Source organism: Lonchura striata, chromosome 1 (assembly GCF_046129695.1).
Source record: "Lonchura striata isolate bLonStr1 chromosome 1, bLonStr1.mat, whole genome shotgun sequence".
In the NCBI taxonomy this organism is placed as follows: domain Eukaryota; kingdom Metazoa; phylum Chordata; class Aves; order Passeriformes; family Estrildidae; genus Lonchura; species Lonchura striata.
The window spans coordinates 151,990,498-152,004,199 of NC_134603.1; the positions used below are offsets into that span (position 1 = coordinate 151,990,498).

At 42.9% G+C, this 13,702-nt stretch overlaps 1 protein-coding gene across 1 annotated transcript; it reads right to left on the reverse strand.

Moving 5' to 3' along the window:
• Window positions 1-3,146: 3,146 nt before the first annotated feature.
• GORASP1 (golgi reassembly stacking protein 1) lies at window positions 3,147-11,756 on the reverse strand. Its single transcript, XM_021555289.2, has 9 exons — window positions 11,644-11,756; window positions 9,796-9,876; window positions 8,567-8,770; window positions 7,815-7,901; window positions 7,359-7,489; window positions 6,682-6,823; window positions 6,029-6,173; window positions 5,588-5,743; window positions 3,147-5,276 (listed from the first exon to the last, which is right to left on the reverse strand). The coding sequence occupies exons 1-9, from the start codon at window positions 11,704-11,706 to the stop codon at window positions 4,993-4,995; spliced, it is 1,293 nt and encodes a 430-aa protein (XP_021410964.1). The 5' UTR covers window positions 11,707-11,756; the 3' UTR covers window positions 3,147-4,992.
• Window positions 11,757-13,702: the final 1,946 nt, after the last annotated feature.

Sequence of the window (13,702 nt, forward strand, 5' to 3'; positions counted from 1 at the left end):
TCAAGTTGTTTTGTGTACTAGATAAATTGTGCAATTTTGGAGCTTGAATTTAACAAAGGGCTTCAGAGTGCTTTGAAGCCTCAAGTAATGCAATGGCTGAAGAAATGACAATGCCTTAACAAATAATATATATCTCTGAAGATAATCTTGTGGTTGAATGTAAGAATTTCTGAGGTGAGCAGACCTTCAGATGTGACCTCTGAGTCCAGTTGAGGGGAGAATGCCACATGGGCAGTGCTGCTTTTGTGCCATGAAAGTATTTTGTGCTAACAAGAGACCCGTGCCAGTTGCTGCTGAGCTGTCTGGGTGTGGAAAGGTTGTAAGAGGCACATGGGAAATCAGCCTGGGGTTTCCTGATGTTGAAAATGCCAGGAAAGAATTCTCAGAGCTTTTGCTGTGAGAATTGTCAGCTGAGCTGCTCTCTCTAAGCACACAGTAGTAATTCAGTGCCCAAATGTGCTCCCAGATTCCCAGCTCTGACTTGCATGGTGTATAAAGTGAGAGGGTTTTTTGTTACTACCTTTTAAATTCTATCACCTTTTCTGGAGTTGTGCTGTCCATAAGAGTCCTGAAGGCAGAAGGAGGAGAGCATTGAGTTAATGTGAGAGTCACAGCTCCTGGGAACATTGTGAACAGGGAATTTCAGATTGCCAGAATTGTAGAGAAGGCTGCAGATTTGGAGAAGTTACCTAATTTCCAAGTTCATGATGGGAACAAGTTGTAAATCTAGTATTTAGTAGTGCAGCCTGTCTCCCAGAAAAGCCTTTAAATTTTATATGACAGGTAACTTTTTATTCTCTTTAGATGGGTTGGGGCTGAGAACAGGAGAGCCTGGCTCAGAACTTGTAGCTGAAGTGTAAGTATCATTTTAGGATGAGAACTGCTTGAAGGATTTACCAGTAACTTTAAGAAACACTGAAAAAATATTCAAAATGAGCCCTGGGCAGAAAGATTGTGGACTCCCCTTCCAGCGTTCTGGGCCAGGCTGGATGGGGCTCTGAGCATCCTGTTCTAGTGGAAGGTGTCCCTGCCTATGGCAGGGAGTTGGAACTGGATGAGCTTTATTACAGAATCACAAATGGTTTGGGTTGGAAGGGACCTGAGTGTAGTTCTACCTCTTGGTCTTGGGATTTATTATCTGGATTGTCCATGTATTCCCCAGGAGAAGGGGCAGCCAGGGACTTGCAGGGCAGTTACTGGTATAGAGACATTACACCAAGGAATTATTTTTCCTTTCACAGAAATCCTGTTTGATTCCAAGCTTATCCCTAGTAATTTATTGAACTTGACATTTAGAATCAATCTTTAAGCACATGTGGATGTGGTGCTGGCTCCTGACCAGAGCCAGGTAGAATCACCTCCCAGCTGGATAACTGAGCTGTTGGGAGCACACACACACTTAACAGAAATGTGGTCGATGGAAAGAGCTCCCTGTACTCCAGTGCAAGTGTTTCTGTACAGAGCTATGCAAACACCATGCAGAGCAGAGGTGCTGACTAGAGCCTGGGTGGGACATGGCTGATCTCTCTCTGAGGATATTGTAACACTATTCTAAATGTCTTTTTCAGGGGACTCTGAATGCTTAATTGCATATTAATTACATGTTACGTATGTAATATGTAATAATTACATATTAATTACATATTGTAGCTTCAAAATGTAACTTTGAGCAAACATTTGGAATTCTGCTACAGCAGAAGCAATGCCAGTTAGTGTTTGCTTAAGGCAAAAGCCAAGAAGAAGGTTGTGTGGGCAGTGCCCAGGAAATGAACAAATGGAACACAGTCTAATTGATGCAATGAGGAACCTGTAGCTGCTTTCTCTTGAGAGCCTGTTCTTGTGTAACTGCTTGCAGGTGGAAATACATGTCCAGTTTTAGGGGAAGATGGAGGAATGCATGTAGAAGTACACGAGCCCAATATGTGTGAGTGGTGTGATCTCTGCTCAGCATTGCAGAGATCCATTTTCCTGCCACATTTCTGAATTACACTCAGAAGTTCAGCCAAGTGTGGCTGAGCAGCCTCTGCACAGAGCCTAGAGCAGTACAGCAGGAGGTTCAGTAGATTGTCAGGCCTGCTGTGGAAGTTTAAGAGGGAAAATTAAATCATCACTGCCTGAATTTGGTGTTAAAATAGTTCTACTAGTAGGTGTTCAACTTAAAGACAATAAATACATCCACATTCACTCATTCAAGTTCAGCCAGAATTAGTTCAGCATCCATATTCTGTTAATAATGAGGTTTGCATGTTTATCTCTATTTCCTTATAATGATCTTGGGGGTTTACAGTCATTCCTAGTACAGGGTTATGCTGTATGGAAAGTTCCCATGGATCAAGTTAGCCTCAGCTGGGGCAGGGCTTGGCCACCTCTCTGTGGCCTTTAAGCAGAGCTTTGAGCACCCAGGTGGGAGGAGGTCCCTGGCTCTGAGGGCTCCTCCTGGCTCAGCCCCATCAGCCCTGGGTGCTGTGGCACTGGCAGGAGCAGGGCTCGGTGGAGATGGGCTTTACCTAATCCTCACGCTAATGCTTGAGCTGCTGGGAGCCTCTGTGGGTTTAACGTCTGCCAGACCTGTGTCCTCGGGCTCAGCTGGTAATTTTAGGTCTGCAGCTCATCCTGTTGTGTCTGGCCATACAACTCGCCCTGCTGCTGTAACATCTGAGGTGACCTCCTTCTCCTCGGCCCTTTGTTTTCCCCTTCTCATGATGCTGCCGATAATCCTTGTGTCTGCAGAAGAGCTGCTGCTGTCAGGTTTAGAGTGGGAGAAAGGTCACATCCAGCTCCTGCTTACCTGGAAACATCTTTGGGACAGAAGCAGCCTGAGCGGCTGTTTGGTATTGGCTCTGAATCCAGCCACCCTCAGGTGCTTCTCCCATTCTTTTTATTTTGAAACTGATATTCCAATCATTTTTCCCACTTTATACCCACAGAGAGGAGTACTCTCCACGTGCTCAGCTGCAGCTGTGAGGGAGTATCCAAGTTGGTAAGAGAAATTTGATGCGGAGGTCCAGCTCTTCACCTCATTTAGCATTTGAATGATCAGGTTTCAGGTTTGCAGAACACAACATTCTCTGGCTCAGTTAACTACTTGGTTTTCCAAACCCTTTCCCACAGCCAGTTAACATAACACACGGAGGCTGGACACAGACTGAAGTAAGTTTAAGCCATTTATTATGGTGACATTTGAAATCTAGCATGAGTTTTGACATTCCCTGCTCTTAGATTTCTAAAAGGTGTTTATGGTACAGTCACTTAAATGAGCTGTTACCCTCTCATGGCCATTTTGGAGAAAAGTAAAGGACTAGAAACAGTCCTAAATAACCATGAATAAAACACCACCTAGGTGTCTTCAGGCATCAGGCTCTGCGATCAAACAAAGCTAGGAATAGTTTAAATTACATTTATTTTTAGTGTTTGGCTATTCACCCTTGTAACAGTCAGCTGGGGGAACAAAATAGGAAATCTATTTTAGCAACATAGGAAATAAAACTGGCCGACAATTAACAGACCCTTTAGAATCCACTGTCAGTTCTATGCCTTTCGTTAGAGCTGAATACATTCTTTAAAGCAACAGGTACTTCAACAGTTCTGCTTAGAACTACTGTACTTGCAGTATTTCAGGCTAACAACAGATTAGGGACAGATTTTTTGGTCAGGGTGGACTCATGTGAAGCCCTCATGTGCTGTGACTTTGCCTGCACCCTTGGCTGAAGCTGAGCTGTCACAGGCAGACCTGGGGACCCTGAGTCCCCCCTGCGTCAATACCAGATTTCAGCCCGGGCAGTTGTCACTTACTGACAGAACAGAATGAGAGCAGGAGCCAGGGCAAAGAAAATCAGGCAATATTGTGCTAAATAAGTGTACTTTAGTTTATAGGCTAAACACACACCAGCCTTGTACCCCATTCTCCTCATTTACAAAGGATTTTCACTGCAGTAGCTGTATTATTGCCTTACCAGCAGCTTTGAATTTCCATGATAAATCACTGCCCTGAGGATTATAAAACCATCCATGTCTTCCATTGTTTATGTCATGCTTCCCGTTACATTCAAAAGGGATTTGGGGACAAATGCAAACCAAAAATAAGCTACAAAAATCAAGTGCTGGTGCTGCACAACAGCCCTATTATAGACTTAAAAACAATTTGTATAAAAATAGTAATGAGTAAATAGAAAAGCACAAAGGAAAGCTATTTCTTGGTCACTACAGAAGCCAAGACATTCAATCTTCACCCCTACTTTAAAATCATCAATCTGTTTCAAGTAACCACCATCATTCCCTCCCCATCTCTGTTTATTTAACTGCAAGGCCACCACCTGGTCCACTCCAGAGCAGAAGTGCCTGACAGGACCCACCACCACGGCTTTGTCCCATCTGAGGCTGCAATTTCAAACCCCACTGTATTTCTTTCCTGCCCAAGGAGGGATAAAGAAGGTACACAAATGACTGTTGCAGAGAAGGGAATTAAACCAAGAAAAATAAGAGTCTAGTAAGAGTACTAGAATAGTAAGTAAAAATATCTTAGTGTAAGAAATGCCTTGCAACTCACAAGAACAGTCTAACCAAGATGTACCATTAGAAAAGCTGTCTAATAAATCAAAACTATAAATATTATTTTTAATGCCATCAAACATACTGATAAAAATCATCACTGTCACTGTACAGGCACAGTGCCTTTGCAAATACATTCAGGAGCACTTCTAGGCAAATGTGAACTCCAGAACTTGACATTCTGCCAGTGTCCAACTTCTTTCTGCATCAATTTCTCTATTGATTGGGTGATTTTGGACAACATTCAAATTCTGAGCATAGATCAATCCATTAAACAGTGATTGGAAAAGACAACAGGATATGTACTTCATGTGATTTCTTTTCTAGTATTGTCTACACTAACAAAATAGAGTAACTGTAATTCTTTGCAAGATCAGAAAAATATTCCAAGCTGTAGCACTGCAGCATTCAGCAGTCTGTAAACAGCAGCAGGGTCCATTTCTTTCACTCAAGGTCTTGTGCAGCTGCTTCTCCTTTCTGCTCCCTTGCTGCTTCATGCTCTGGTGTCTCTGGAGCAGTGGTTAACACGCTCTCAATGCTGTTCACAAGCAGCTTGGACTCCTGGCTATCAGCATCAGCTCCTAGTGTTGTTTTTGAAGAAATGTCATGAGGAAGATCAAGAGAAGGTAAAGATGGAATTGAAGGCAGGAGGTCATCCAGTGTGGGCTGCTTGTCTGATCCTTCAGGATACGGAGTTAAACTTTCAGACTCCAAAGCTGAGACATTTTCTGGGAAATTGAGAGAGTTTGTAAAAAACCAAAACATAGCAGACAGTACCTCAGCATTTTCATTTAAAGAGACCTACATGCTATAAACTTAATGAAAAGCACATTAGATTTTTCCATTTCTAAACCTGATTTCTGCTACTTTTTCCGTCCCATTTTTGCCATTCTTGCTGATTTTTTATTAAAATTTGCCTATTTCCAAAAACTGTGATGATGGGAAGTGAGCATGAGTTGGTGCCATTCCAGAAATAAGACCTCTTATTTCTGGAATGAAATAAGATTTCATTATTTCATGAACTCTTGAGTGAACTTACCAAAATAAGCAGAGACTTCACTATCTGGCATTAATGTTTCAGAGCCTACAGAAGCCCCTGCTGCTGGCACATTGAAGGAGGCAGATGGGGACAGGCTGGACACTTCTGTTAAGTTTGTGAACTCAGAAACTGAGATTCCAGACATATCTAGAAATCCTGAAGGAGAAAGCAAGTATTAGATGCAACACAAAATTCCATATTCAAAATGTTCTGTCCAGACACAAGTCAGTGAAGTCCCCTTCCTACTAAATGCAAATAAATTTAACTTATCTGGTAACCAAATTCTACAGCTCTGAAATCCAGAGAAGTCAAAAACCTCAAGGAAAACCACCACCAGTGTTCAGAGTTCTAAATTTAAACCTCTAGCTTGTTTAAGACCATATTAATTTATTTAGATGTACTCCAAAGAATTGGTGAAAAAAAGCACCCTAGAAAACATACCTGGATCCATAACTCTCTGCAGAGGGGGAGGAGGAGAAAGGGAGCTTTCTGGTGAGTAACCACTCATTTCTTGCTCTGTGGAATGATCCAAGTTCATAACTGCTTCAGAGCTGTCACTCTGAGAGGTAGGTGCCAACAATGGAGTCTGGAATAAGACAGCAAGAAGTAAAAACATTGTTTTACACCAAAAGCTTCACCTGTAGCCAAACCTCCCATGAAAACATCCTGCCTATCTCCATGTGCACCAGTTCAGAGAGAAGCTGTGATGCTGAAACTGAAAGACAAACACCACTGAGGACATGTTCCAGCTCAATTTTTTAAAGCTAATCTGTTCTCAGAACTTGGTTCTTGGAGGTGTATCTTTCTCCTAGTGAAGTAGGTGTTCTAACATGATCCTCATTGACTGGCACAGCTGTAGGATGCAAGACTTGAAAACAGGGAGAAAGTATCTGGCAAAAATTTATATCAGCTGACACTGGAGAAGTGGCAGCTGCTCAGCAGCATCAGCTTTCCCCTTCCCTTCACCCAACTCCATTTCATTCAACAAAATTGAATGCTGTACTCAAACATTCTGTACTACCACTGTACCAAACAACAGAAAATTTTCAAACTCCAGAGAATGTGGCAGAGATTGGAATTTATTTTCTTCCTACCTCTGTGTAACCATTAGTGGATAACACAGGAGTTCCAGCTTCTGGTGAGGGTGAAGGTGATTTGCTTTCTGGCTTTTTCTTTGATGTCATGGACTGTGTTGGAATTCTGTGCAAATAGCCATATCCAATACCACATCCTAAACTGTAAAAGAGAAAAAAAATCAAGACATGAAAAAGGTGCTCTTAACAAAGCTAATATTTTAAATTTTGACTTTTTTTAAAGCAAGAATAGTTTGTGTCTTTTATCTGTAGCAGCAAATACCTACCTGCAAGAATATCCACTTAAGAGTACTCAAGAAACACTCTGCAATCAACTTTGAGACATGCTGACAGCTTAGCTGTCAGTGAATTACTTTATATATTTACAAAACATTTAATCTGACCTGATGCGGCTTTTGTTCTTGCTTTAGCTGAATGTTTTGACTATGAGAATGCAGATAATCAATCTGCTAATGGGAGTTCTGCTATTTGATTAAACTTGAGCAGGATTAGATCCTGAATGTGCCCAATTCCTAGTTCTAAACTGATTTGTTTGTAATGTAAAGAAAACAGTTTTGGGTGGTAAGTGTGGGGAAACCAGGCTGAACTTGGAAACATCAATAACTGATAGTAGTCACACTCCTAATAGGAGCTCATTTACAGCAAGTGTAAAACCTGTTATCAAGAGAGATCAGTACCTTCCTTCTCCACCCCAAGCTCCATTGGGAGTCACAACTACTTCTCGGATGGAATCTGCCTCAGTGTTATAAACCATCAGCTTCAGTGGCTTCCCCTCGTGGGATTCAATCAGGGAAAAGAAATCCTCTGACTGTGAAAAAAAAAAAAGTAGTACTTAATAAACCCGTATGTGCAAGTCAACATTTTACATAGTTACTTACTCAATGTGAGATATTTAGACTCAGAGATAAAAAAATCATCAATGTAGTTTGATCTTTAGTGGCAAGTTCTTTTTGTTGTCAGATTCAAAATAAAGATAATATTTACTTTAGCAATAAAGCTTCTGTCACAAACATCAACTCTCCAAAATCCCTCAATGCCACCCCCATGTGTATGATGAGATTTATACAAAACCCAAATCCTACTTGGCAGGCACAAAGCCAATTTCTGGCTGCTGTAAGGAACGTGCACCCTACCTCCTGGAGAATCTGATCAGATCCAACAACGTAGTCAGTGTATGGCTGGAGCCCAGCCAGGGCCGCAGGAGATGAAGGCTCAACGTCCTGTGAGAGAATGACACGAGTCATCTGCACCCACAGCGGGATAAACTACCAGGATCAAAAAGAACTAACTCCCAGAGCAAGGAAGGAAAGAACATTTTGTTAACGGGGTAAAAAAGAAGTTCTCAAATAATCTACACCTGTGACATCCTGTAAAACATGCTGAGCAAGAAAGATGTAGAACATGATGAGTAAGAAAATCTTACCAATTTAAAATTATATCCTCTAAAGATGCCGAGAAATTGCATTTACTTAAACAACCAGAAACGTAAATGTTCTTTCCTATTCAGTTCTATTCTTTTAGGTCTTCCTTTTAATTTTAAAATAAAATTGTGGTGCTTTTTGTAACTCTAATATATTACTTCAGTGAAGTTTAGCCAACACAGAGACATCAATCAGGGCAGAATCTTTTTGCTTTTGCCACTGATTCTTCGACATAAAAAAAACCTTCCCATCTATACTGTTTTGTCTGGTTGGGATGGAGTTATTTTTGTCACTGGGAGCTCTGACAGCCACCCACTCCTTGTCCCTACTCAAACAGCTCAGACAAACCAAGACTGTTCCCTTCCTGTGTGTGCCTGCACCCCAGCACTTGACATTACTGCTAACCATCACACTGTAAGGCAGTTACACCACCAGCAAGGAGCCAGGCAGGAACTGCTCCTCACCAGAACGTGCCAGACGTGCTCGTTGGCTCCCTGGAAGCTGCAGAACCTCACGCTGGCTCCCAGGAGGCCTTGTCCTCCCCACATGTTGCTGGGGATCACCTCCACCTCTCGGATTTTCATTGTTTTGATGTTGTACACCTCCAGCTTCACTGCTTTCTCAGCATTTGCCTTCAGCAGGTCTTTCAACATATTGTTCTCCTTGTTCTGTAAAGCAGATACAGGATTAACATTATTTCCGGTTGCACCTGTAACATCTGTGGCAGAATTTGAAGAACCAAAATTATCAAAGTTTAGGCTTTGTAGTTCAAAACAATTCCATCAATTTCCAGTTCAATTTTCTTTTCCTAGAAAGCAGTCAGTACTGTCAACACACATCCCTTTACATAAGTTCTTCCTGTTACTCCATTTCATCACTGGCATTCCTGTCCTTCACAACTGCTATTAAATAATACCAGCAGTAGCAGATGCCAACTGTATACTCCTAACAACGAGGAGCAAAATTTCACTTCATGTCTCTGAGCCCCATCCCTCTTCAACAGCCTTTCAAAGTCACTGCACACTGACTGTGAAAGAATACCCTCATTTCTGTCATGTTAGAAGATTAAATGATCTTCCCCCAAAATCTGCCCTTATAATGATCATTTCCAAAAAAGAGATCTCCTCTCATAAAACTAAGAACTTAATGAATTCAGCTTGAATATGGTTAGGGTGGAGCACACAAGGCAAAGCTCTGAGCTTTTTAAGTAAACTAACAAAACCCCAACCAAAACCCAATAAAACCCCATCAAACCAAAACTCAACTCTTCTTTCATAACTCAACACACAGGAACTGTGTTCTTGGTTTCAGAAGTGTAAGTAGACACCCTGATTCTTTTTCATGTTTTACCAAATGTTGAAACAAGTTTGTTTAAACAAATGTTGAGCTCTGACTACTGACTCACCAGTTCAGTATTCACCTTGTGGTGGAAAATATGTACAAACATAGCATAAACATTGTGTTAACCTGTTAGGAAGTTAAGGTGAGTAAAGGTATAAACAAAACCTTTCCTTCAAACTTGGGTCCAGCCAAAGAGACTTTGAACCCCTGCAAGTTTTACTTTACTTTTAATGTACAATGTGGAAAATTTCTCTGCTTGTCACAGTTATGGCTTTTACCTCTCATCCTCAGTGCAGCACCCACAGTTCATGTAGGGTGGAAAACAACAACACTGAAATCATCTGGGACTTACAAGCCTTGTGTGTCCTATGGCAATGATGAAATCAAAGAAAGGTTCCAGTCCTCCTTGTTGGGCTGGGGAGTTCTCCTGAACCTGCAGAACATAGATTTTATTGTTATTCCACACTGACCTCCAGTTACATAAGTGAGAGTGTTAATCTTTACACTTGATTCAATATTTACTTTCCAGCTGAGCCAGAGATATGGCACCAAATGATCACCCTCAAGCAGCAGTGCTTTTATATAACTATCAACAGATATCCAAATCAACCTGCAAAAATCAGGTTTTGAACCCCATATATGACAAAAATGTTGAATTTCAGAGTTCACAGCCTGGAATTATTAGATGCTGAATACTTTGGAGAAAGGCTTGGTTTTCACTGTGCTGCTGCAGGATTTTATTCCATGGTTCTAACAACCTGAGCACAGTGAGAGTCCCCACCTGCATCAGAGCCATTTTTCCCTGAACATGAGGGACAGCTGGGTTCCCACATTTCCAGCCCATTGGAACAGGAATATTTACACAAACACACCTGCCTACAAGTTCTGGTCAAGAAAACTGCCACCACTTACAAAAGATTCCTAAGAAATAAGAGTTGGGACATCTAAATGTCATTAGAAGCAAAGCTGTCATAGAAGAGGTGACATCAACAGAGAGAGCATAAAACACATTCATACCAGGAAAAACCCCACCAAAAATTTGCACTTACATTAAAGTCCACCCACTTCAAGGTGCACTGACAAAGCAAGAAGGTGTTAAGGAATCACTACAAACCTACTGACAGCTTGCTCTTACTTCACTTTTTGTTAACTCAGCATATATTTGAGATATATTTGACTCCTGAGGGCCACCTCACTATTTAAGCACAGAATTACAACCCAGGCTTCACCTAAACTGGGAAGTTCATTGCTAGGAAAGTTAAAACTACAATATTTTATATTTGGTCTGGTGTTACCAAAATACTAGATACTTTTTTTTTTAATAGATAAACTTGTATAGGAATTGGGGCTTTTGCTGGCAGAACTGTTTATAGACGTTATAAAATAGATTTAATAGCACAGTTACTTCAGCAAAAGCTTCTAAAGCAAAAATAAGAATAAAAATCATGTTTTATTTTTAAATAGTCACGACTGAGCACTGTAACTGCAGCTGGAGTAGATGTATTGACTTTCATCAGAACCCTAAACTGCATCAAAATCAAGCAGGCATTTATAGTGATGCTGAGAAACACAGAATCCAGATGAACTGGAAACAGCACGCGGCAGCAACGCTCCCATTCGTATTCCAGGGAGGGAAAACACCCAATAAAAGAAACAACTCATGCGAACAGCTGTGATCTGCCCATCCTCAAACCCCCAGACACGCATTTATTTACACCACTGTAGGCGCAGACAACCTGCTGACGAGAGGAGCTACAACAAACTCCATCTGGGAGAGGCAGCCAGGGGGAAAAGCACCGCTGGAGCGGGAATTAACGCCGTAAGGCGATGCTCTGGAATGCACAGAGGAGGCAGCAGGGACAGGAGGGGAACAGGGAGAGAGAAGGAGAAGAGAGAGAGATGGAGGGAGAAAAGGAGGGGAGCAGGGATGGAAGAAGCGCTGTTCTACCCTTGCGCTACTCCAGGCTCCCCAGCGCAGCCCCGCGGGCTCCCCCGCGCTGTTGGGCACCCAAGTCCCGCCGGGCCGGGCACCCGCAGGCTCCGGCAGCGGCGCCCCGCCCCGCCCCTGCCGCCGTGGCAGCTCCGGGACGGGGACGGAGCCGGGGACGGAGCCGGGGCCAGCACCGGGCCGGGACGCGGCAGCGCAGCAGCGCGACCCCGCCGCCCCTCGCGGCCCTCCCAGCCTCCCTCCGCCGCTCACCCCGTGCACGTGGAAGCCCTCGGCGCCGCCGCCGGGGCGCTCGGAGCTGGAGCCCAGCCCCATGGCGGCCGCCCCGCCGGGCCCCGAGCGGAGCCGCCCTCAGGCGGCCGCGGCGCCGAGCCGCGCCCTCACGCCGCTCCCGCAGGCGCGGGCAGCCGAGCGCCGAGCGCAGCGGCGCGACACGGCGGAGCGATGCGGGAGATCGGCTCGATTCCGCCGCCTGGCGCGTGGCCGGCGGGGAACGCCCCCTAGCGACGGGGGCGGGGCGGGAGAAGCGAGGCGTTGCTGCGGGGGGCGGGGCTAATGGCCAGGGGGCGTGGCCTGTGGGGGCGTGGCCCCGCAGAGGGGGCGTGGCCAGCGCTGGAGTCCCGGAATCGCAAAATGCGGAATTTTTTAGGTTGGGATAAAAATTTAACCAATCAACGAACACCGCCGTGGGGACAGACTATGGCATTTCAGTCTCCCCTCAAGCGCCTCCAAGCACCGGGCTCCACCACCTCCCTGGGCAGCCCCTTCCAATGTTTGATCAGCCCTTTCAGTGAAGAAATTCCTCCTGAAATTCCTCCTGAAATTCCTCCTGAAATCCCTCCTGAAATCCCTCCTGAAATTCCTCCAACTCCTCCTGTGAAGAAATTCCTCCAACCTAAACCTCGCCTAGCACGGCTTAAGACTATGAAAAAAGCCCCAAACTCACCCACTACTATTCTCGTTCTAACACCCTTTAAAAATCATCCCCCTGGATGATTGATAGTACAATCCAGAATAAGGTTATTGCTAATTCTTTACTAATTTTGTGTTTCTGCTCCTCTCCGTCAGCAGAGAATTGTGCTCAAGAACAGTATTTCTACCAGCTGAGACAACTTTTAGCACTAACAGCTGAACAGGTAAATCAATAGTCCAATATTCTTGTTTTACAAGTTTAATTCTAAGTTGATAGGTATTACTATTTCTAAGAGGTTGTGGTGTTTACAACCCCCTGAAATTTCATTTCTGCCCCACTGTGTTCTACTTGGGACTGATCCTTCTGATTCTGCCTTTAACTCATGAAAGGAAAAGTTCTGGAAATTTTCAAAGTAGCAGAATTAATTGGAAATGTTATTATATTAATCTCATTAAAATGTTAGTTATATTTCTTGCATAAACATTTTCATTTCAGTATAAAAGTACTGATTTCATTAAAACTCCTTGGTTTTTTAAATACTGCTGTCACCTCCAAGATTTTATTTTTCAAAGGATCCATCCACATAATCTCTGTGGTTCAAGTGTGATGCATAAAAACTGGAAAAAAAGGAAGAAAGAAAGAAAAAAAAGCTGCTTTTTCCATTCTGTTCCTGTGCATTCTTACATTCCCTGCCACTTCAGGAGCTATTTATGCTTGAAATCCACACATTTTGGTTCATATTTATCCAAAGAAAGCACAGGATATTCTCAGGAGCCTTTTTAAGTAACTTTTCCCTGGAGTTGTCTCTAAGCTGTGACTGTAGATCTGTGCATCACATTCATTGAGCAGATGGGAAATAAAATTATTGTAAAAAAAAGCCTAACTTTTATCTGTGGGATTATTTTTTTTTTGCTGTGTATATTTGGGAACCTTATCTCATAGCTGTATTTTGTATTAAACTGCTTTTTTTTAGTCTTTTGTAATGGGTGAGCCAATGAGGAGCTGCAGTGCTGGCTGTGTAATTGTATTTTTACAAGCAACAGAAATCAGAAACATTTCTTCAGACTTACCAAAAGCAGATGCCAGTTGAGAGAGTCTGATTCCAGTATTAAATTAGTACTTGGGAAATAAAAGACCACAACACAAAAAAAAAAAAAAAAAAAAAAAAAAAAAAAAAAAAGAGGAATTCTTTCCATTTGTGTTTATCACAGAAGGCAGTGAGGAAATTCCCATCCCCAAATTTTTCTTTGCATTGTTTTGTGTAAAGGTGGAGGTGAAAGAGCCCATGAAGACAGAAAAGAAGCAGGGAATGCAGGGAAGTGCTAAACATCCGAATTTTTAACAAGGAATTTTAGCAGAAATCTGAATGGGAGGTGTGCAAGCCTTAATAAAGTAAGA

Bases quoted from the DNA above. Each gene is read 5' to 3' on its own strand.
- GORASP1 (XM_021555289.2), bottom strand. From the start codon at position 11,706: ATGGGGCTGGGCTCCAGCTCCGAGCGCCCCGGCGGCGGCGCCGAGGGC. The intron at 9,877-11,643 runs GTGAGCGGCGGA...TATGTTCTGCAG, and splicing joins AGGGCTTCCACGTGCACGGG to GTTCAGGAGAACTCCCCAGC. The intron at 5,744-6,028 runs GTATGTTTTCTA...TTTCTCCTTCAG, and splicing joins GCAGAGAGTTATGGATCCAG to GATTTCTAGATATGTCTGGA.